This window comes from Amblyraja radiata, chromosome 17 (genome assembly GCF_010909765.2).
Source record: "Amblyraja radiata isolate CabotCenter1 chromosome 17, sAmbRad1.1.pri, whole genome shotgun sequence".
In the NCBI taxonomy this organism is placed as follows: Eukaryota; Metazoa; Chordata; class Chondrichthyes; order Rajiformes; family Rajidae; genus Amblyraja; species Amblyraja radiata.
The window spans coordinates 36,651,785-36,677,398 of NC_045972.1; the positions used below are offsets into that span (position 1 = coordinate 36,651,785).

Genomic DNA, 25,614 nt, shown 5'->3' on the forward strand with positions numbered 1-25,614 from the left:
GAGAGCTCTCAGTGCCGAGTGTTTCCTCCAGTCTTTCCATCAAGTTTGGAAACTTTTATTGCTGTTTATCAACATGAGGACCAAAGTTATGCCAATGAAAGTCAAAGAAGCCATTATGAGACAGAGAAACAAGAATAAAACTGTTAGAGACATCAGCCAAACCTCAGGCTTACCAAAAGCAACTGTTTGGAACATCATTAAGAAGAAAAAGAGCACAGGTGAGCTTACTAATCGTAAAGGGACTGGCAGGCCAAGGAAGACCTCCACAGCTGATGATAGAAGAATTCTCTCTATAATAAAGAAAAATCCCCAAACACCTGTCCGACAGATCAGAAACACTCTCCAGGTGTGGATTTGTCAATGACGACTGTCCGCAGAAGACTTCACTGCAAGATGCAAATGACTGGTTAGCCGCAAAAATAACATGGACCGGTTACAGTTTGCCAAAAAGTACTTAAAAGAGCAACCACAGTTCTGGAAAAAGGTCTTGTGGACAGATGAGACGGACACTAACTTATATCAGAGTGATGGCACGAGCAAAGTATGGAGGAGAGAAGGAACTGACCAAGATCCAAAGCATACCACCTCATCTGTGAAACATGGTGGTGGGGGTGTTGTGGCCTGGGAATGTATGGCTGCTGAAGGTACTTGCTCACTTATCTTCATTGATGATACAACTGCTGATGGTAGCATAATGAATTCTGAAGTGTATAGACTCATCCTATCTGCTCAAGTTCAAACAAATGCCTCAAAACTCATTGGCTGGCGGTTCATTCTACAGCCAGACAATGATCCCAAACATTGCAACAAAGGAGTTTTTCAAAGCTAAAAAATGGTCAATTCTTGAGTGGCCAAGTCAATCACCCGATCTCAAGCCAATTGAGCATGACTTATATGCTGAAGAGAAAACTGAAGGGGACTAGTCCCCAAAACAAGCATAATCTAAAGATGGCTGCAATAAGTGAGTTTGGTATTCCGACTGCGCATGCCCAAGTCAAAGGTCACTATGCATAAACAGTCCTGGAAAGCAGTGGACCTTCATTTCTTCAGTTTTTTCAGCTCTGACTCTTCTCGGTAAGAAAATACTGTGTTCAAACTATGAAATAGGTGTATTTATTGGTCCTTTGTTAAAAGCTAAGATTATTTTGTTGTTTTTATTGCTTAATGCTTTGGTGAGAGAGCGAGATCGTGCTCGTCGGTGCCGTGCCCGGGTCTGTTGTGTTGCTGCTGGGCCGTCCCTGTCCAGAGGTGGCCGGAGGTGTCGGGCCGGGCTTGTAGCCGGCGCTGGGAGGAGGCTGAGTTGCTGCAGTGCTTTGTGTGTATGGCTGGTGCTCGGCTTTCGCCGGCACCGGGAGGGTTGGCCGCTGGCGGTCCCCGGCCCGTCGGGGAGTGGGGTTGAGCTGGAGTTGCCGCTTCTTCTCTGTGCTGGTTGTGGGCCTGGGGCCGGTGGGGTTGTCGGTCCGAAGCTGTCGGTTGAACCGGCAGGAGTTGACCTGGGGTTGGTTGAAGAATTCCATTGCCTTTCACTATTCTGCAAATTTCAAGGAAATTGAATTCTTCAGCTAATCCCAGCTCACCTCCCGCTGGGCCAACTGACAGCCCTGGATATAGATACTTATTTAGTAAGGGTGTCAAGGGTTATGGGGAGAAGGTAGGGGAATGGGGTTGAGAGGGAAGATAGATCAGCCATGTTTGAATGGTGGAGTAGACTCAATGGGCTGAAAAGTCTACTACTGCTTCTATGACTTGTGAACCTATGAACTGATTTCATTACCTGTGTGCAAAAAAATATTTCAGTATACTTTGATTCAGAAATTAAAGTTTATTGTGCCAGGTTTGTACAATTTTAACTGTAGACACAAGGAACTGCAGATGCTGGACTCTTTAGCAAAACACAATGTGCTGGTGGGACTCAGCGAGTCATCATCTTCAGTCTGAAGAAGTCATGACCCGAAACGCTGCCTGTTCATTCCCTCCCTCGATGCTGCTTGACCCGCTGAATTACTCCAGCACGTGGCGTTTTACACCATTTTTAACAGATTTGGATTTAAAATAATTAAATTTACGAACGATTCAGGATTGGCATTGGATATTGTCATGTGTGACGCTGTCTATGCAAGATCACCATATATCAGATGTTCCAGTTTATTAAATTGTGCAACAAGGCAGGAACATATCAGATCCTCCAGGTTAATTTAAAAGTCATTTCATTTCAGGACCCTGATTCATTTCACTCATTGCTGACCAATTCCCATCCCACGCAATGTCACTTCTCCAGTAATTTTAACAGGAATTTTGCTTTTTGCATAGCCATATTCTTTATGCCATTTCCAACATTGCCAAATGCAACAATTGACTCTGAAAGAAAATTATTAGTTGGTGTTGCTCTGTTTTCAATTGGTCGAGTTCATAAACACAATGGAAGACATTTGCTTCCTATAGTTTTCAGTTTCTCCATTTTAATTGAGTTAATGTTGCACAAGACACCTGTGCTTAGATTCTCCAAATCCAGGAACACCTCGTGAGTGTAGTAAAAAACTGCAGTAGGTGTTAAGCTTTGGCTCGAGAGTGCAGTAAAAAGTTTTACTTTGGGAAATCTGTGTTGCGCAATGCCATGTGGTCCTCCAGGCACAAGCAGACCTTTTCAGCACTTGTCCGCACCAGAGACTGACATTACCAACCATTTGAGGAGATAGTCTGAACTTCCTTGCTGGTGGAAACTCAAAACCCTGGTACACAGCCCACAATCCGGTGGTGCTGGCTGGAAGGGCCAAATGGCCTACTCCTGCACCTATTGTCTAATCCATTTCTGCCATTTAAGTGCTGTACCTTGCTTTTGTGATCGTTCCACCGATACTCAAAGTATCCTGGTTGCCTTTTAGAACGTGCCTTTAAATAAGGCAGGAGAGGGGCGATTGAGCTGGAGGTCACAGGGGAAAGGAGAAGAAACAAGAAGAAGATGTGTCACGCAGGGGGCTCTTGCGAGCGGCCATGTTGGGAAAGAAACTGCATGGAGAATTGCTGTGGGCTGAAGAGGAGGCTGAGCTGAGGGGGACAGGAGGTAGAGATACAGCCTGCTGTTTCTTGTGTGATTATTGTGCTTTTCTTTCTCTTGGTTTTAGCAGAGTAGTGCTGGTCGGTAGATGGTACAATATTCCTGCTGCTGGATGTGGGAAATCAGGGTAACTGCTAGTGTCGACACTTGTGGCAATTGTGTTCAAGTGTAGCATCAGAGCACCAGAGCTGCAGATGGACGACCTCAAGATCATCCATGAGAATGAGAGCTTCATAGGTAGGAGTTACAGCGAGTTTGTAGCAGAGCCCTGGGGAGTGTTGTAGACTAGAGGGATCTAGGAGTGCAGGTACATAAGGTACACAAAATTGCTGGGGAAACTCAGCGGGTGCAGCAGCATCTATGGAGCGAAGGAAATAGGCGACGTTTCGGGCCGAAACCCTTCTTCAGACTGTTCTTCAGTGCAGGTACATAGTTCCTTTGAAAGCGGCGTCACAGATAGATAGAATGATCAAGAAGGCTTTTGGCACATTGGCCTTCATCAGTCAGGATATTGAGTATAGAAGTTGGGATGTTATGTTAGAACTGTACAAGATGGTGAGGCCACATTTGGAGTACCGCCTTCAGTTTTGGTCACTCTACTACAAGAAGAATATTGTCAAGCTGGAAAAGTGCAGAGAAGATATATGAGAACGTTGCCAGGTCTTGAGGGCCTGAACTACAGAGAGAGGTTGCACAGGCTCGGACTTTATTCCTTGGAGCACAGGAGGATGAGTAGTGATCTTATAGAGGTGTATAAGACTGTGAGGGGAATTGATAGGGTAGATGCACAGTGTCTTTTACCCAGAGTAGGGGAATCAAGAAGCAGGGGACATAGGTTTAAGGTGTTAATAGGATCCTGAGAGGTAACTTTTCCACACAGAGGGTGATAGTTAAGGGATCGAGCTACCCGAGCAGGTAGTTGAGGCAGGTATTATACAACATTTTAAATGTATTTGAACAGGTACAGGGATAGGAAGTATTTAGAGGGATATGGGCCTAACGTGGACAGGTGTAGACTGGCCCTTGGTCAGCATGGGAACATTGACTAAACGTTAAGTCACCATGTCCGGCAGTAATGTTTGCATTCATGACGGGAAATATGATTTCTTGTTTAACAGCTGAATTTTCTGTGAAGTAATAGGGAATGTAATTCAATATTGTTTTTCATTCTTACATAGAGCAAAATAATCAGAGCACGACATATATTAAACATTTTCCAAATCGAAAAATAAACTGTTATCTAAAAGGGAAAAAAAAATGGCATCTGGGGATTAAAATGTGCCTCTGATCTCTCCCGGAACAAGAATCATTTGAAACATCTAGTGGGGACTGGTCAAGCATGCTCCTGTATTTTAAAACTTATGTTCATGTCTTGCATCCATCAAGTTGACAATTTGAAAGCAAAGTTTCATTTTTCATCAAATCAACTGATCAATTATTCGAGTGAAAACTGGAGTGAACTTTATCTGTCAAGCAGATGTACTTAGTGTTGGAGCCAATGTCAGGAACTCACTCTTGGTGGGAAACATACTACCCATGCATTGGCTTTATAAGGAAGTTCTGTGTGTCCATTTATAAATCCCATTCACATTCCAACTCGCAGATTGTTGGGAGGTGGAAATCTTTGGCCAGAGAAAGGATATTCCCTTTCAAATGCTCTACACCACTTTGCCAGGATTCATAATTTGTTTTGGATCCAATGCAGCCTTAATTCCTCTCATCACCTCCATACCGACAGCACCAATTTCTTCAGTCAGGAGATGCCGTTTGCCCAAGCCGATGCCGTGCTCCCCAGTACAGGTGCCATCCATGGCCAGAGCTCGCCTGTGTAAGATTGAAACAGAAGGCCAGATTCAGCCCGCTAATCCCTTACAATCAAATATCTTTCAAAGCAGTGCAGGTGCCCATTTTTTAAGTGGATGAGGTACCAAAGTCTCACCCAGTACATGGATAGAGTGATATTGGATGGTGTAGCTTGTAGATCTGCTGCCTCACCTTGCCCTGGGTTCCACCCTGTGTGTGTTGTCTGCATATTCCCCCTGATACTATAGACCATGGGTTTCCTCCAGGTGCTCTGGTTTCCTCCCATTTTACAAGACTTGCATGTTGATAGGTGAATCCACATGTGGTAAATTACCCATTTTATGTCAGAGTGGCAAAATCTGGGGGGAGATTGTTGGGAATGTGAGAATAGGCAGCACAGTGGCACAGCTGGTAGAACTACTGCCTGACAGCGCTGGACACCCTGACCTCAGGTGCTGTCTTTGTGGGGTTTGTACATTTTTCATGTGACCCACGTGGGCTTTCTCCAGGTGCTCCAGTTTCCTCCCACATCCCAAAGACATGCGGGTTTGTAGATTAAATGGTCTCTGTAAATTGTCCCTGGTGTATAGAAAATGGATGAGAAAGTGGGATAACACAGAATTAGTGTGAACAGGTCGGCGAGAACTCGGTGGACAGAAGGGCCTGTTTCTAGGCTGTATCTCTAAACTAAAGTCAAATCAAAATGAATAAGTAGGATTAGTATAGGGTGCATACAAATGGACGCCAGAGGGGGCAGCATACACTCACTGGGCTGAAGGGTCTGTTTCTGCGTTATGTCTCTGTAACTCTGAACAGTCCGCATGTTTAGTTTTGATGTCAAGGCTGCAACACTGGAGGACAAATAGACATTGGAGAGACAGTGTGGGCCTTGACCAGAATCACTGGTACCAGTTTAAAGGCTGCAGGTTGCTGTAGTGTGAGCTGGTGCAGCAGGAACTACTTAAAGAGACTGTCTCCAAGCTTGCTAATGGGGTATTCTACAATGGACCCGATATCTCCAGTGCTCTGGGCGAATCATCCTTCCCTGAGGTATGAGCCCAACTACACTCATGTTTATAAGTCCACTAGACCGAGAAATGATGGATCCAATTCTGGGATCTGCCTCATCACTCCCAATGACAGTTACTTGATTCATCCCCACCCACTGAGGTGGTGTTTCTTGTTGGCGACCATTGTTCCCGCCATGGTAAAGGATTGCCCAGGTAAAAAGATACAAGGCAATTGTGTTGCTTGTGCGCAAGACCCCTCGAGTATCGTGTACACACGCAAATCACTCCCTTGGAAGAAACTGCCATCATTCTAGCCCATTTCTACACTCCTTCAAATTTCTAGTCGCAGATGTCTTGTGTAAAAAAAATCAAGAATTGCCGTCTGAAATATTCACCAGAAACCCTAATTGGATTTATTTCACTTTTCATGAGGACGCATTTCCATGGAGATAGGCTCGACATTAACAAAGACAATCTGTAGATTTACTGAGTGTAGCATCAAAACAGGTTTCAAGCAAGGCTTAAACTGGTGAAAACAAAGACTCTTGGGGATTTGTCAGAGGATTTATAGTTTAAAAAAAGCCAAGGTCAGTAAAGTGGCTGGCAGTCTGAGGAAGAGGCAGATGAAATCTCTTGAGACCAACTGTTAGACCAATCTATAAATGGTCCAACAGTTGAGGGCAGGTGAAACTTTAATATTTAAAATGCAACCACAAGGCGCATTGTGTACTTGGATGAGATCTGAGAATGTTATAATCAATACTTCATGTAAAATCTCTGAAACATCAAAGTGAGGCACATGTAGGCTTACAGCTAAATTAATTGAACAAAACTGTGTCAAATATATACAGTATTTTAATCCGATCATACCTCGAGTATGGTGTACCTTTTTGTATAGGACTGAAAATAAACATGATGCTAATCCATATGACCTAGAAGGAGATCACTCAGCCCATCTATACTGGCTGGCAGAGCAATCTCATCATCCCATCCACACCTTAATCCGCATTAATTTTCCTGCAACCGATTCTCTCTCTCATGCCCATCAACCATCCCCACCCCCCCCCCCCCCCACCCCCACCCAGACATTCACACTACGTGTAATTTACATTCTCAAATCAACCAGCTAATCTTTGGGTAGAGAGAGGAAACTGGAGTGCATGGAGAGCATAATGAGGTTAAAATGAGCTTGAGGCACATGTCTCCTGAGTTCTCTATGACCTTGTCCATCCTCTGTTGCATATGGTCTAAGTAAAATATTGTTACTCTACCTGGCCAATCTGTCAGTAAACCCTTTCACCCTTCTCTCCTCATCCTTATCCCTTGGGTCCATCGTCATCAAGCAGTGGAAGTTGCCATCTCCTACATGACCTACAATAGGTCCTTGAATTGGAATCAGATGATTGATTAGTTGTATTGCATAAAATGCAATGAAGACAGATAGAAAAATCAAGAACGCATTTAAAATTGATACACATTGAAGCCTTGATGACATTGAGTTCAACGAGATTCCAATCAAGGTCATTGACCATGCTTAGAGACAATGTTTCATTTTTTTCATAAAAACATTGAAGAACACGGAACATTCTGTATCTCAAATCATTCTCTTACCATTTCTCCACATCTCATTATACTTATATCCAACAAAGGTTTCAATTGTTTATCAGAAGGGAGTTCCAGGTTTCATCTCCATCTTCCTCGGTACCTCTCTTTCTCTCTCTCTGCCCTCTCCCCTTCACCTATCCTCCTTCCCTTCCTCTATCTCTCCTTCACCCTCACCCAACGAACCACCTCCTCCCATCCACCACCCTCACACTTCTCCCATTTATGGAATTCCCTGCCACATCTGCCCATCATCATTCCTCTTCCTCAGCTGCTTGTTGCCAGTAGCCAGATTGGAAGCCAAGGCCTGCCTTCTGCTGGTTTGGCCATTGGTTGATGGATTGGGCTCATGGGTTTTTGACTGGGAGTAGTGAACGAGTCTACATCTTGTTGTGAATAGAACATTGGCTGGCGAACAGGGAATGAAAAGTGGGAATAGATGCCTCTTGTACGGGCTGGCAAGATGATGTGAGTGCTGTGCCATTGGGATCAGAGCTTAGGCTTTAACCTTTTACAACTCGTTTGAATGACTTGGATGAAAGCACAAAATGTGTGTTGCTAAATTTCCCTGATGCAACCGTGATAGGCAGGTAAGTGAGTCGTGAACAGGACAAAAACATGGGTTACAAGTGCATATAGAAAGGTTTAATAGAGCGGCTGTAGATCTGGTAAATTAAGTATGAAGTGAGAAAGCTGAAAGTTGTCTTAATTATGAAAGATTGCAAAGTTCTGAGATAATTTGTAAAAAGCCAGCAAGTAACTGAAAAAGCTCTCAAATGTTATCATTTATTGCAGGGAATTGATTACCTGGGAGGAGAGGTCATGACTCAGATAAATATGGCATTTGCCACAAGATTATAGTGCATAAAACTCACCTGTGTAGGAAGGAACTGCAGATGCTGGTTTAAACTGAAGAGAGACACAAAATGCTGGAGTAACTCAGCAGGACAGGTGTCAACTCTGGATAGAAGGAATGGGTGGCGTTTCGGGTCGAGACCCTTCTTCAGACTGAGAGTCAGGGGAGGAGGAGATAAGGAAGTGCAAGGTGTGAGAACGAGACATCAAAGGGGAGTGCAGATCAAGGAAAATGTAGAATAGATCATTGTTAGCTAGGAGAAGTTAACAACAAAGCAAACAGAGATAAAATGTAATCAGGGACAGTCAGACTGGCCAGAGAACTGGGAAGGGGGGCGATGGAGAGAGAGAGAGGAAAGCAAGAGTTACCTGAAGTTAGAGAAGTCAATAATCATACCGCTGGTGTGTGAGCTGCCCAAGCGAAATATGAGGTGCTGTTCCTCCAATTTGCACAGTGCCTTACTCTGACAATGGAGGAGGCCCAGGAAGGAGAGGTCAGTGTGGGAATAGGAGGGGGAGTTAAAGTGTTTAGCAACTGGCCTCCTTATTTCATGTTCTGGAAGCAGTTCAGGGAAGGTTTACAATACTAATAAGTTCATAAGTTATAGGAGCAAAATTAGTCCATTTGGCCCAGCAAGTCTACTCCGCCATTCACTCTTGGTGATATACTCATCCCTCTCAACCCCATTCTCCTGCCTTCTCCCCATAACGCCCGACGCCCTTACTAATCAAGAATCTGTCAATATCCACATTAAAAATACCCATTGACTTGGCCTCCACAGCCGTCTGTGGCAGAATGGGTGAATGTTTTCAGAGAATAAGACTTTACAGGCCAGGTGTGTAACTTTTAGGAGTTTAGAAGAGTGAGAAGTACATGATTGAAACATGTGGGATCCTGAGGGTTCAGGGTCGATGTGGAGGGGATAATTCTTATGTGATAATCTAGCACCTAGGGCTTATTTTTAAAATAATGGACTGCCCATTTAAGACAGATGAGGCTTCTTTCTTCCTGAGGATCATGAGTCTTCAGACCCTTCTTCCTTTGAAGGACCGTAGAAGCAGTCTTTGAATATTACCATAGTCCCTCCTCTTGCTTTCCAGGATTTAGGCCCAGCGATGAAGGACTAGTGATTTATTTCCAAATGAGGATGGTGTGCTGTTTGAAGAAAGAGTATGGATGGTGCTAGAGCCTTGTACCTGCTGCCCTTATCCTTCCTGGTGGTAGTGGTCCTGAGTTTGGGAGGGGCTGGTACAGTAGCCTGGGTGAGTAACTGGTAGTCACTGCACACTTGTGTTAGAGTGAACGAATGTCTAGGTGAGTGCCAATCAAGTGGGCTACAACATCCTGATGGTGCGGAAATTCTCACAACACATTGAGGTACATTCATCCTGGCAAGCGGAGCGTATTCCATCATCATACACCTGACTTCTGCCTTACTGGTGGTGAAAACGCTGTGGCATATCAGGAGAGGTATTACTTATCACAGGATACCAAGCCCAGATCTACTCTTTCAGGTTTCGGCATTGTTCCAAATGAGATTCTGGACAATGTTGACAATTGACGGCTGGGGTTTGGACTGTAAAATTGCATGTCAAGGGTCAATAATCAGACTCTCTCTTGTGGGAGATGGGCATTGCCTGACACTTGTGTCGCACCAATGTTATCAGCCCATGCCTGAACGTTGACCCAGTCTTGTTATATTCAGGCTTGAACTGCTTCATTTGTTGAGGAAATGGATTTGAATATAGTGTAATTGTAAGAACACATTTTTACTTCTGACCTTCTGGTAGAAAGTTACTGATGTAGATAATTGGACCTGGGGTATTTTAGAACTCACACACACCTTGGGCTGGGATAGTGACCTTCACAACTACTACCACCTTCCCCTTATCAAGGTATGACTCCATCCACCCCCCCTGATGTGAATGAATGAATGAATAAGTTTATTGGCCAAGTATTCACATACATGGAAATCCGCCCGCAAGTGACAACATGACATACAGTGACAGTTGGGAATGACACATGAAACATTAATAATAAAACATTATTGATTAAACATGTGAATTAAATATAATACCAGAGCCATCGGCTCTAGCACGGACTAGAAGGGTCGAGATGGCCTGTTTCCGTGCTGTAATTGTTATATGTTATATGGTTATATGGCTCTGTTGGTAACAGATGTCCATTGGCTTCAGATTTCTTTGATGCCCCCAAACAATTAAAATGCCTTAACTGAGTTATTTTAACTTGTTATAAAGTCGTTTATTCCTTAAAATTAATGTTCACAGGTTTCACATGTGATAATATGCATACGTACTTGAGTACCCATTTTATCTTGGATTATTTTAGATCTTTTACTTCACTGTTTCCCAGGTACCTGAGCAACTAGGCTACTAACTGGAAGGACACAAGTTGCTGGAGTCTGCAGCAGGTCTGGCAGCATCTCTGGAGAACATGAATAGGTATCATTTTGGGTCGAGACCCTTCTTCAGACTATAATGGCTACCCTGGCACTCTTATCAAGGACCAATGCTTTGATAAGGCTGAGCAACATTTGAAGAAACGTTTCCTTATTCTGCACTGACATGGGAAATCAACAAAAGCGTTAGTTCATTCATTCACGACATTGAATTACATGGTACACTGGGGTTAAACACTCATGTCCCAATGTAATACTGAACAACATTGACAACATCAATCCCAGGGGATGAATCTAAAATTGGCAGTGGACCCTAGGATGCAAGTGTTGGCAAACTGTTTGGCAACCACCAACCTGTAAGCTTTGACTGTATCAGGTCATCTTTAGTAGCCACTATGATTTCAGGTAGCTTTGAGAGTGGAACACACACGTCTGTAGAATAAGCCTTCAAAAATAAGGGAGAATTGTCGGTCAGTTTGACACGTCTGAAAAGTTTGTTTGAAATTGTGGAAGTGACGGCCAAAGCTGCCTCACCTTACAGCCCGGCCGCAGGGCACGTGCAGCGTACCACGCGTTGTGCCGTGCTTGCCAAAGCTTATCCCGAGCTTCTTGATCTTTGGCCCAAATATAATCAGAGCCCCTGTTTGCCTTCATTATTTCGTCTGAGAAGCAAACAAAGACAAATATGACATGGTGGGCATCCCACTGAGTAATACAGACCAGAGGGTTTTGTGGGCAGGTATGAGCTCTGTTGTTCTGATCCTTTGCTTTGTGTTGAACTAACTGAAGACTAAGTATCAATGTAGTCAAAATGTACTCCTCCCTGGCCAGAGACAGCTGGAGGTCTGGCCTGTTGGCTCTGCTGTGCAACACAACACTGATGGCTGGGACCAGGCGAAGGTCCAGGGATGGCTGGAGAAAGAGTACAGTCTCAGCAATTTGTAAAGGATCTCTGACCTTGATTAATAAGGTGGAAGCAGATTCATTGTTTTATCTTCCTACAAATTTAGAATTTATCACTTTTTATGGAGTTAAAAAAAATAATCCAATTGATCTGTTTTAAATATTATCAGAGACTTTTCAGAATCATCAAAAGCCGTAAGGTGTTCCTGGCCCAAATATCCACTGTAGAATTCAGCCCCTGAGCTTTACTGGAACCACAGAACAGTTGGTAAAGGCAGCAACACGAGACGAGGAGTTGGGGGCGGGTGTGGGCTGAACCAAGCGAAAATTCTACAATATTGCAATGTTGGCGATCTGTACGGATGCTCCCCGACTTGCATCCCGCAGACCCTTGGGTAGCTCAGATGCTGCATAGGTCAGATGCTGCATAGGTCAGGTGTTGTTTAGGTCAGATGCTGCATAGGTCAGATGCTGCATAGGTCAGATGCTGCATAGGTCAGATGTTGCATAGGACAGGTGTTGTTTAGGTCAGATGCTGCATAGGTCAGATGCTGCATAGGACAGGTGTTGTTTAGGTCAGGTGCTGCGTAGGACAGGTGTTGCGTAGGACAGGTGTTAAGTAAGTTGGAAATGGACGCGCTACTGCGCTGGCATAAATTTACTATTCGCAGTAGAGGCCACGTGGTAGCATCGACAAGAACAGCTGACTGGCTTGTGCAAACAGCCGCATGCAACAGGCATAACACACTGCTACCGAGGCACGCAACTCAGAAATAAAGCAGTGGGCTGAAATAATTGCTTAAGTAAGTGCGAGTTTATGCAAGTCACCTATTATGTAAGTAGGGGAGCATCTGTATTTTCAGATTTAGATGAATTCCAAACACTGTATCTCCACATCACTGGAACTTCAAACCCATGGGAGACAATCAAGTAGCACGACTGTCTTATCCTTTTCCCAGAACGCTACACATTTTTCCCTTCAGTTCTTTTCTCCTGAAGATAATTATTGAACCCACTTTCATCATTCTGTTAAGGTGTAGGTTCCAGATTGTAACAATTCACTGCACAAAACATTTTTTTAACTCGCTGCTGGTAATTTTTCAACACACAGGTAAACTTCCACCAGGTGTGGCATGGAAGCAAAACAACAGAGGTGTGAGGAATTGTACGGGTTGAATCCTGAATCTTGGTCTTGATTAGTATGGGTGTCGGGGGTTATGAGGAGAATGCGGTTGAGAGGGAAAGATGGATCAGCCATGATTAATGGGCTAAATGGCCTCATTCTTCTCCTATATAATTTATGAACATGAATCTGGGAATAAAAACATGCTCGATGGGTCAGGCAGTAACTATGGAGAGAGTTAACATTTAATGTCAGTAAATTTTCATCAGAACCATTTCTCTCTCCCCAGATGCTGCCCAATCTGCACAGTATTTTCAGCATACATTGCTTTATCCCAGAGGTTTTATGTTATGCAAATTACACAAGAACAATTTAAATAGTTAATATCAACCAGGATTAGAGGAAGTATCCAAATTAATTGCAGGTTTCATTAAGAAAAAAAATGGATGAGTTATATCTGTGCCTCAGACTGAGAAATAAAGATTGATAAATGTTCAGGTAAGTTGTTGAGTTATTTTGAATAATGGACAGGACAAGTTCACCTGCCCCTGCTATCAGTCAGGGAACAGTACTTCAGTTTAGGTTGCCTTTGTCGGCCTCTGTCTGGGCTAGAAAATTAGAAGCTAGTATAAGTTAGTACATTAGAGTCAGAAACAGGAGAATTTATCATGGGGAACATAGAAATGGCAGAGCAAGTTCTTTCTTCACTGAAGACAACATAAATTAACATTCCAGTAATGTTGAGGAGTCAAGAGTCAAATGAAAGGAAGGAATAAGAGGAAATTAGTTAAGCACAAAAATGGCGCTGGAGAAATTAAATGCACTAAAAACTGATAAATCTCCAGGCACCGATAATCTGCATTCCAGCCTTTTAAAGGAGGTAGCACGTAAATAGTGGATCAATGGTTCACACCTTCCAATATTCTGTAGATTATGAAAATTCATGCAGATCGGAGCATGGCAAGTGTTAACATTATTGGCATGGACAAGTGGGACCAAGGAATCTGTTTCCCTCCGTACAACTCTATCCTTACTCTTTTCTATCCATGTACCATTAACTCCCCCCTCCCCTCAATCCATTCCATTTACCTCCAACGTACCTCAAAACGGGCAATAAAGATAATCTCGGATCCCTCCCATCCATCAAACCACCTTTTCCAGTCTCTCCCTTCAGGGAGGCGCCTCAGGTCACTTGCCACAAAATCCACCCGTTTTAAAAACAGCTTCTTCCCCTCAGCAATAAGAACACTCAATTCCCTCCAATAACAGACAACACTAAGGACTCTTGATGTATATAGTGTCTTGTCTATGGTCTTTGTCTGTTCTTTTGCACTATGTTCTATTGGTGAGATTTGTGATTTGTGATGTGGTATGGATGCACTTTATTACTATGATCTGTGTTGTTATATGTGTTAATGTGACTAAAGCAGTGTACCATCATGTACCGAACCCAAATACCTCCAACCCTGGTTGCGTGGCAAATAAAGATTCTATCTATCTATCTATTTTATAAAGGTGAAAGAGCTAAAATACTGGGAATATATCAGTTAGATTAAATCAGTAATAAATTAAAAATAGAGTTGTACGGAGGGAAACAGATCCCTTGGTCCCACTTGTCCATGCCAACCAAACTAGTCCCAATTGCCTGTGTTTGGCCCTTATCGACCTAAACCTTTTCTATCCATGTACCTGTCCAAACGTATTTTAAAATACTGTAATTGTACCCACCTTTACTATTTCTTCTGTCAGCTTGTTCCAGATACCCAAGAGTCCCAGTGTGGGCAAGTGGGGCTGAAGGGCCTATATCCAAGCGGCAAGACTCAAAGAGGATGGATCATGGCAGGGCAGTGTGGAAAAAGTCACCCTTATGTTCTTTTTAAATGCATTCCCTTCTCATCTTACATCTAAGCCTTCCCGGTTTAGACTTCCTATCCTGGGAAAAGGACTGTGATCATCCACCTTATTTACACCCTCATGATTTTATAAATCACTTTGGTAACCCCTCAATCTTCCACGCACCAGGGAAAAGAAGTCTGAGCCCATCCAGTTTTTCCTTATAATTCAAGATCTCCAGTCCCAGTATATCCTTGTGAATCTTGTTCCTGCTAATGACTACCTTACCATAGCTAGGCATCCAGAACTCCACACAATACTCCAAGTGTGGTCTCACCAACACCTTGAAAAGTTGTAACATGATGTCCCAACTCTAGTATTGTACTCAATGCCCTCGTTGAAGGCAAGCATGCCAAACATCATCTTCACCACGGAACTACATGCTGGTATCCCTAGGTGGCTCTGTTGTACAGACATTCACTCATTCACTGTATAATTCCTTCCCTAGTTTAATGTCACAAAATGGAACACTTCACTTTTGTCCAAGTTAAATGCTATCTGCTAATTATTTTTTTCACTTTCCCAGTTGATCAGGATTGTGTTGCAATCTTAAATGACCTTATTCACTTTCCACTTTACCACCAATTCTGGCGTCATCAGTATATTTACTAACCATGCCACATACATTCTCATCCAAATTGTTAATACTGATGACAAACAACAATGGATCCATCGCCAATCTCTGCAGCACATCACCAATCGTGGCCTCCTATCTGAATAATAACTGTTCACTGATGCCCTCTGACACTTATCACCAAGCCAACTTTGTAGCCAAATGGCAGGCTCGCTGCGGATCCCATGAGGTCTACCTTCTGAACCAGCCTGCTATGTGAGAATTGTCAAAGGATCTTGTTAAAATCCATGTAGACCATATCCATTACTGCCCTGTCCTGATAAATCCTCTTCGAGTCTTACAGTGTGGAAATAGGCCCTTCGGCCCCACTTGCCCAACACTGGGACTCTTGGTTACCTCTTCATAAAAACTCAGTATGACATACAATTTCGTACATCCTGAGCTAGGCTGACTTTCTCTAATCAAGGTTTGCATTTGTCTCTCAGAAACACCTCAATAACTTTCCCACCACTGATATTGGGCTCGAAGGGAAACCTTACAGCTATTCTTAAATAAAAGCACAGCATTAGCCACCCTCTAACCTTCCAATAATACAAATATCTCTGCCCTTGCTTCCCTGCCTTCCCAATGCCAGTCCCATTGGTTCGCATTTGACTTATCTCTATATAACTAAAAGTCTTTGTCTTGTTTGTGACCACGACGTGTCTCTGTCTCTGTCTGTGTCAATCTGCTTAATTCCTATCTTCGTCCAAACGCTAGGCCACAGCCTTCCCATTTTCACACATCCTACTCACATTTTTCCCGCTATTAATCGTTCAAATTTAAAAAACAGTCCGATATCTTCAAACTCACCCATATTGGAAAAAAAATCCGAGTGAGGTCACAATGCACTCGCAAGGCAGGACTGCCCACTCTGGGAGCGAGGGGCACTCCAGCTCTCCAACGGCAGTTTCCATACTTTAGCATTTTAAACACAACTTCGCCATTGGTCACTCTTCCAACCGCACTTCCACAACGTTCTTCAAACTCTCCCCCAAGACAGTTGGGTGAAGATCCAGTTCAGAGCTGACTGCTTCATTCTGACTTCGCTCTCTTTAACAATAAGCTTTTGTATGTTTTTAATGTTGCGCGATTCTTTGAATGATACTTGCATTTTTAAAAATAATTTATTTTACTTTAAACAAGTTTCATTTCAAAAAACGTAAGTCTTGCATTTTCAAAAATAATTCCCTATTGCAATGATTAACTTTTATTTTAAACCAGTTGGATTTCAAAAGTGGCCAGCATTTTATTTTAAACGGGCTGCATTTTGATCATTACTTCGTGATTTTACACTTATTCTCCCCCTAGTTACCCCCTTTCAATAGACATAAAATGTCTTTGGATTCTCCTTATTCTTCTTTGCCAAAGCTATTTCATACCCCCTCTTGACTTCCTTCTTGCATATTCTCCACAATCACCCTGCATATTTGTTCCTCTGACTCCTGTTGACTAGTCAAGACAAAGGGTGTAGTTGTGGACAATGTCTTTGTTTTGTCTTCATGTTCCGACACATAGCAATTGGGCTCCTCAGTTGAAGCTGAAATAAGATCTTGTTCCCTCCTGATTTGTGGGTGGGACAAATAGAACTGAGCCAACAGGGTCAGCCCCCGACTCCTGACCAAATAAAAATATGTGCATGGGGTGAGAGTGGGAAGGAATGGAGACATTGAGCCTACCTGTCACCTGGATCTGCTCTGCCAGGCTTTTCTCAGTACCATGGAACTCCAGGAAGAGCGTTGATGACACTGCGTAATTCAGTTTGCTGAACTTATTACAAGCATCCATCATCACATCGTCCAGGAACTCTAGGACAAGCAAAGATGCCATTTCAGCATCGTACAATGCAGCAATAAAAAAACAACATGTCAATGGACAAGGGAAAATGAAACTAGTGGGTCAAGCAGAAGGTGGTCCAATCTACATTAAAGTCAAAAGCTCATAGTAACACCAGACAGATGTCAAAGTTTGGCTTGTGCTTGGCTTCATTGTAATCGTGGATAGTGTTATTTGATTTGAATGGAAATAAAAGCTTTTCACTGTATCTTGGTACACGCGACAATAAATCTATACCTTAACCCAAGTGTTGGGATTTCAGAACAATACCAGAGTATATTAAGGAATTTTATTCTACTTGTTTTAACTTGAATTGCTCTGAAAGTAAACTTCATACTAAAATGATATTTTACAAACAATAATCTTTACACAGTTGCAGTGTGATGCAGCACTGAACTAAATGCTCGCCTGCACTCATGCATCCATTGCACATAACTGCTCTCCCCTGCACATGTCTGTGTGATCCAAGATGGTGCCCAACCCACGCGGCTCTTTGTGTGCCAGTCAGAGGTCGATCTGCAATCTGCAATCGCTCCTCTCTTTTAAATCCCTACTCTGACAGCAACATTTCTTAAACGTTATTCCGTTTATCATGTATCTGAACACTGTAGATGGCTCGATTGTAATCATGTATTGCCTTTCAGCTGACTGGTTAGCACACAATAGAAGCTTTTCACTGTACCTCGGTACATGTGACAATAAAGTCAAGTAAACTCAACTCCCCGCAGTCTCTAGCAATCACTCGTGCTCCCCCTGAAGTCAATAACGCCTCCTCCCTCCAACAGCATCACTCCTGCACATCCTGCAATCTCCCCAACACTCATCCACAATAACACTTCTCCCCCCCCCCTCACTAAAACACCCCTGACCCGCATTAGTCCACAACTATGCTGATCCATGTCATCCCCGCAGCTGGCCTCACCCTCCTCACCTGTCCATTCTCCTCTCCCCCCACACTCATTCACACCCACCCCAGGTCCACAGTTTTGGGACGAATAACATGGAGTTAACATGAAAGATCCGATTGAAAGTGGGTGGAAGGGTACATTTATGAGATCCCGAACCGCACAGTCCCGTCCTATCATCCTCCTCACGTGTCTGGTGGCCGGGCCACAGAAAGTGCAGCTAACTCTGCCTTTCCCGATTTTTCACAGCAAACCTGCAGGTGATGACTACAACTCAATCACAGGCCAACTCTGCACACTGTGTAATCTGATTACAACGGAGAGCGACGGGTGAGGCAGCAGCAGTTTGCACACTGGGACATAGAGAGTGTGCCTAAATATTACATGGAAACAGCATTGTGCATCACTGCTTTACTAGTGTTTTTAAATAATAAACTTGCAGTGCACAATGTGAAAAGTGCTCTATATAAACATAAACCCTTCAATAAGAATGTGAAGTGTAAAGTTATTTTGTGCATAAGGTAGACATTCTCCCCTGACTACACATCACATGATTGCAACTGGAATCAGAGCAGATTTGAGGGTTCAGCAACCTGCAACTCATTAGTCAGGGATTTTTTATTATATGTAGGAAGGAACTGCACATGCTGGTTTAAACCGAAGACAGACAAAAAAAGCTGGTGTCGGCAGTTCAGGCAGCATCTCTGGAGAAAAGGAATAGGTGATGCTTCAGGAAGAATGGTCACAGCCCAAAACGTCGCCTATTCCTTTTCTCCAGAGATGCTGCCTGACCCGCTGAGTTACTCCAGCTTTTTGTGTCAATCTTCTGTTTTAGTATGTTCTGCTTCATTGCAATGACTAAAGACCAACAGTCACACTCAACTCACTGTACTGATTAGGTTGAGCATGAAAGTAGCACTTTGCATTGCTACAGTTTGTATTTGTGTATGTGTTATGCACTACTGTTGAATATGGGCTTATATTCACTGAAATCTAGAAGGATGAGAGGGTTTCTTATAGAAACATATATTAAATTCTTATGGGGCAGGCTAGATGCAGGAAAAATGTTTCTGATGTTGGGGAGACTAGAACCAGAGGTCACAGTTTAAGAAAAAGGACTGAGATGAGGAAAAACCTTTTCACCCAGAGAGTTGTGAATCTGTGGAATTCTCTCCCACAGAAGGCAGTAGAGGCCAATTCACCAGATGTGTTCAAGAGAGAGTTAGATATAGCTCTTCGGGCTAACGGAATCAAGGGATATGGGGAGAAAGCAGGAATCGAGTAGATTTTGAATGATCATATTGAATGGCGGTGCTGTCTTGAAGGGCCGAATGGCCTACTCCTGCACCTGTTTTCTATGTTTCATAGAGCGTGGAACTCGGATCCTTGACCCGCTGGGCTGACCATCAGGAATCCATTTACACTAATCCAATTTTATGCTCCCCACCCAATTCTACCGCTCACATACATATCTACCGATCCACACATCTTTGGGATGTGACATGGAACCTGAACACCCGGAAAGAAAGCCGTCAGGATCAGAAGAAAAACGTGTAAATACTACACAGATAGCACCGATGGTCAGAACTGAACCCAGGTCACTGGTGCTGAGACAGCACCACTACCAGCTGTACTACCGTGTCACCCTGCGTTTACTGCATCACACTGCAGCAGTCTACAGCTATATGTTGCTACACTGCTGCATCAGAGTACATTCCATATGCATGTGGGTTGGGGGTCATCCTGAAATCTAATCTGTACAGAGCAATGTTTGTTCTTTCACACGTGATACTTCATCGGTTACCATAACATGTTGTTTTATACCCCATGTATAATGTTAAAGGAGTGCCTCACCTATCCTTGCTATGGGAATGCCATACTGCAGCACTTGCACCGTGCAATCCACAGCAGCTTGCACTGTCGGGAACGTGCAGACTGCAGACACCATGGATTCCGGTATCCCGTGGAGACGCAGTGTTGTCTTGGTGATTATTCCCAGCGTTCCCTCTGAGCCCACAAAGAGATTAGTCAGATTGTACCCGGCGGATGTCTTCCTGCAGCAGAAACATTTTATCACAGTGTGCACTCAACACGTTTCTCCTAAGCTGCGCAGCCCGTCAACAGATGTTTCCACTAGCGGGAGAGTCTAGGACCAGAGAATAAAGGGACATACCTTTACAAAGGAGATGAGGAGGATATTTTTAAGGCGGAGATTGACAGATTCTTGAATAGTATGGGCGTCAGGGGTTATGGGGAGAAGGCAAGAGAATGGGGTTGAGAGGGAAAGCTAGATCAGCCATGATTGATTGACGAAATAGACTTGATGGGCCCAATGACCTAATTCTGCTCCTCGAACATAAACTTATGTAAAGTAGATTTCTGTACATTAACTGTAGATTTGCTCTGTGTTTCATCACATTCCCCCAGAGGGCAGATGAGCCTATAACAAACGCCTTTTCATTTCATCACAGTCTGAAGGAGGGTGTCGACTCGAAACGTCACCCATTCCTTCTCTCCAGAGAGCCTGTTGTCCCGCTGGGTCTACGTTCGATTCAAACCAGCATCTGCAGTTCTTTCCTACACGTCCTTTCAGCGCTGTTGGGATCACAGCCTAATATACGTGGGAGCAGGACTTCTGTCTATTTGACTTGGAGCCGAATGGACGCCTGCACGTTAATTAGCAACATCATGTTCTGTTTTCTGCCTGACGAGAGGCTGGTGGAAACGAGATGCATTGGAGAAACTGAAGCCCTGGTGCAAACTGTTTGTTTTCACCCACCGATAAATTCTAAAGCTCCCCAAGGGTAACCGAGGACCATCAATTCCAAATATGTTCGGAACATAAGAAATAGAAGCAGGAGAGGCCCATTCGGCCCATTCAACCCATCATGACTACTCTGTCATTCAATATGAACATGGTTGATATTTTATACCAACACTATTTTCCTCCATTAACCCCATATTCTTTGACTCCCTTAATATTCAGAACCTCTTTAATCAATGTCTTGAATATACTACAGATCTCTTCGGTCAAACATTCTAAAGAGTCCTTGCCCTTTGGGTGAAATGTCTTCTCACCTTGTCGTGAATGGCCAATCCTTATTTTGAGACTATGAACCCTAGGTTATAGACCCCTCAGCCTGCTGAAACATCATCTACCCTCATCTATATAAGAATTTAGTATGACCATTTAGAACGGAGACGAGGAAACAATTTTTCTCACAGTGGTGAGTCTGTAGAATTCTCTGCCTCAGAGGGCGGTGGAGGCAGGTTCTCTGGATGCTTTCAAGAGAGAGCTAGATAGGGCTCTTAAAAATAGCGGAGTCAGGGGATATGGGGAGAAGGCAGGAACGGGGTACTGATTGGGGATGATCAGCCATGATCACATTGAATGGCGGTGCTGGCTCGAAGGGCCGAATGGCCTACTCCTGCACCTATTGTCTATTGACTCAATGAGATAACTCCTCCAGGAACTATAGTATGCCATGTTAGAAAAAATGCTGAAGGCGCACACAAAATGCTGGAGTAACTCAGTGGGACAGGTAGCATCTCTGGAGAGAAGGAATGGATGACGTTTCGGGTTGAGACCCTTCTTCAGATTAGATAAAATGCTATTTAACAAGAAGTGATATTTAATGCTTGAATTGCTTTCAGTACCTTGCCCTTCGTTGTGCTCCTGCTGTGTACATGATCCTCCCATCTGCCAGCACCACTTCCATGTTCATCACATTCTCCCTCATCGTGCCGTATCTCACCGCATTCGTACCCGAGGCGCTGGTGGCGGCCATTCCGCATAGGGAAGCATCTGCTCCCGGATCTGTGGAAGTAAATGGTGTCTGTAAGGAGTCACCAGGAGGATCCTCATCTCCTCTTCACTTCTCTTCGTCCGTTGGTTTATACTCACTAGAATTTAGGAGATTGAGGGGGGGATCTTATAGAAACTTACAAAATTCTTAAGGGATTGGACAGGCTAGATGCAGGAAGATTGTTGCCGATGTTGGGGAAGTCCAGAACAAGGGGTCACAGTTTAAGGATAAGGGGGAAATCCTTTAGGACCGAGATGAGAAAAACATTTTTCACACAGAGAGTGGTGAATCTGTGGAATTCTCTGCCACAGAAGGTAGTTGAGGCCAGTTCATTGGCTATATTTAAGAGGGAGTTAGATGTGGCCCTTGTGACTAAAGGGATCAGGGGGTATGGAGAGAAGGCAGGTACAGGATACTGAGTTGGATGATCAGCCATGATCATATTGAATGGCGGTGCAGGCTCGAAGGGCCGAATGGCCTACTCCTGCACCTAATTTCTATGTTTCTATGTTTCACCTGAATGAGTTCCCATCTTCATCGCAAACCCCCAACAGGAGTTACTATTAACCCCATTCACCTACCACTCCTATAATGGACACCACACAAGCAAACCTTCATACATTCATGGTCATACAGCACAGAACCAGGCCCTTCAGCCCACCAACTCTATGCTGACCATCAAGCATCCATTTACACTCATCCTATTTTATTCTCTCCACTTTCTCAACTTCCCCCAGATTCTATCATATACCTACACACTAGACGTTTACAGAAGCTTATTATTAACTTACCTACTAACCCACATACCTTTGGGATTGGAAAACAAACAGAGCACCCAGAGGAAGCCCATGTGGTCACAGGGAGAACATGCAAACTCCACATAGAAGACAAAAAAGGGCAGGTTTGAATCCTGGTCACTGGAGCTGTAAGGCTGCAATGTGCTGCCCTATTTTGGGTAAGATGTAATTAATCCCTACTGAAAGATGCTGTCTATAACATTAAAACTACTGCAGACCTCTTGATTATTAAATGGACCCATGTGAAAGTTGTCTGATTCATGTTTATATCAATGCAACATATATTACACCAGAGTGCCTAGTTAACCAGGGCTGTGATCCAAATTAAGATGCAAAGTGCTGGAGTAACCAAGTAGTATCTCTGGAAAACATGGATAGGTGATGTTTCAGGTCAGGGCCCTTCAGACCTAAAGAAAGGTCCTGACCCAAAATGTCACTTATTCATGTTCTCCATAAATGCTGCCTGGCCCGCTGAGTAACTCCAGAACTATGTGTTTTTTTTGTAAACGAGCACATACAGTTCCTTGTTTCTACCATGATACAAACTGTTATTGTGAATTATTAACGATTTATACATTTAATGGATTTATTTATTTAAGAAGTAAAGCATGCCATAAAATAGCAACTAGTTTCCTGCTTCCAACAATGAGGATTCAGGCTGTTCATCCATTTCCCTGGATGGTGGCAGTCCTGACAACAATGGCCATTCCAATAGACAGCATGTTCAGACATAATATACCTATCTCAGGCTCCAACTGACAGAATCTTGTTTTTTTTTATTCTCAAAGGATTTCAAATGCAATTTGAGATCAAGTGGTGTAAAAAGCAGAAACTGTGAAGGAAGATACAATATTTTGTTTTCATTTATAAAAACAAGATGATTTATCTCAGTCTCTGCAGACTATAACGAGAAATGAAATCTGGTCAAAATTCTTAGATACCAAGCACACTCTCAGTATTTATTCTCATGTGCTAGTACTGCAGGTTGGAAATGCCTCCCACTGTAGATAATGTGATAGGGTAGCTGCTATTGTAAAGAAAATGCTGGTGTCTGACATTAAATTGCACTTTGTAACGGCCTCAATAACCTGGGTGGCTCAGTGGTAGAGTTGCTGCCTCACAGCGCCAGAGACCCGGTTTTGATCCTGACTACAAGTGCTGTTTATATGGAGTTTGTACATTCTCCCTGTGACCTGCGTGGGTTTTCTCCAGGTGCCCACACATCCAAAGATGTACAGGTTTGTAGGCTAATTGGCTTGGTAAAATTGTACAAGGCTGTCCTTTGCTGCCTTCTGTGTGGAGTTTGCACACTAAATTGTCCCTAGTGTGTGTATAATAGTGTGGGGTTCGTTGGTCAGTGCAGACTCGGTGGGCCGAAGGGCCTGTTTCCGCGGAATATCTCTAAACTAAACTAAACCTAGCAGGACCTCACTGTAAGTGTTGATATCTTTATTGGAGAAAAACTTCACCTGTGACATCTCTTTCATAGCACCATAAGAGACAATGAAGTAAAATCAGAATAATTTCCCACACAGCAAGGTCCAGAATAATGAAACCACAGATGAAAGATGCAGCCACAGTTGCTGCTGGTTTTGTTTTGCTGGCAAATCAAGCACTGGTTAGAGGATGTGTACATTTCTGAGGAGGTCAATCTGATAATCAATATAATGTTTAGTTTGGTTTACAGATACATCATGGAAACAGGCCCTTCAGCCCACTGAGTCAATACCGACCATCGATTACCTGTTGACACTAGTTCTATGTTATCTCACTTTCTCATCCCTCCCCTACGAAATAGGGCCAATTTACAGATTCCAATTAACCTTCAAAACCGCACGTCTTTGCGATGTCAAGAGCGTTTTATTGTCATAGGTCCTGAAATGGAACATTGAAATTCTTACTTGGGGAGTAACCGGAACACCTGGAGGAAACCCACGCAGTCACAGGGAGCCCGTGCAAATTTCACATAATAGCACCCAAGATCAGCATTGAACCCGGTTCTCTGGTGCCGCGAGGCTCTACCAGCTGCAGCACTGTGAGATCAGGTGTCCTGAGGTGCTACGGGTCAGTTTCATGGGCACAATTAAGCCAAACCTACCCACTGGAAACCAGAGGCCACTGCCTCTCAGGTAGTTATTCAGGCTTTTTCTGGTGACTCCTGGTTCCACTGTCACATCAAAGTCAACTGCATTGAGCTTCACGATTTTATCCATCTTTGTGAGGTCAAAGCACACACCTCCCTGGTGAGAAAAGAAGCAACACAGATGTCAGAGACTCCATTTGTCGCTGGGAGAGAGGAGGCAAGGTGGTGAGAGCAAACATTAAGAAAGCGCTTGTGGGATAGACACTGAAAACCATCCAGTACATATGTGAGGCAGGACTGGAAGCAACGTGGATGAGTTAAATGCCCTCTGAAGAGTGAAAGTCATTGATTTGAAGGCAATTAGGGATGGGTTAAGGTTATACAGATCAGTGACACTCACATTGCTATGAATTAATTAGAAAATATAGTGATAAAGACCAGACTTGTAAAAATAGATTTATACCACAATATTGTATTCTGCTACTATCTTTGAAAAATGTTCTGTTTGCGTAGCATGTTTGAATTTCATTATAGTTTTTCGCAATTTAAAATAAAACTGTTTATTCTAGGGATGAATTCTGCATTGAGGTCAGGGTTGATTGGTTGTTCTTCTTGGCCGTAATGTTCTGTAATAGTAAGAATCAGGTAGAGAAATTGGTGGAAAGTATCATTAGAAAGTGCCTGGTTTAATAGGAGTTTTGGAACCCTACGGTGGGAAGTGGGACTTCCTGTAGAGAAATGCAGATGAAAGGCAGGATATATGTTGGTGAATAATTTATAGTTGCTTTGAAGTAAACAAGAGACTTATTTATCTTGGATATAATTCAGTTTGTGTGATGGCGTCTGTCCCAATAGTAAATAGTGGAAATCAATTAAAACTCTAAAAAAACAGCATTCATCTGACACAATG

The 25,614-nt window shown here is 43.4% G+C and overlaps 1 protein-coding gene across 1 annotated transcript in view; it reads right to left on the minus strand.

Moving 5' to 3' along the window:
- Positions 1-4,586: 4,586 nt before the first annotated feature.
- ldhd (lactate dehydrogenase D) overlaps positions 4,587-25,614 on the minus strand; it is a 34,357-nt gene continuing 13,329 nt past the window's right edge. The window contains exons 4-11 of the mRNA XM_033036166.1: positions 24,720-24,861; positions 21,676-21,835; positions 19,873-20,072; positions 16,957-17,085; positions 11,280-11,407; positions 11,100-11,190; positions 7,140-7,251; positions 4,587-4,879 (exon numbers count right to left, since the gene is read on the minus strand). Of these exons, the coding sequence (XP_032892057.1) occupies positions 4,714-4,879; positions 7,140-7,251; positions 11,100-11,190; positions 11,280-11,407; positions 16,957-17,085; positions 19,873-20,072; positions 21,676-21,835; positions 24,720-24,861 (1,128 nt within the window). The 3' untranslated portion in view covers positions 4,587-4,713. The remainder of the gene's footprint in view (positions 4,880-7,139; positions 7,252-11,099; positions 11,191-11,279; positions 11,408-16,956; positions 17,086-19,872; positions 20,073-21,675; positions 21,836-24,719; positions 24,862-25,614) is intronic.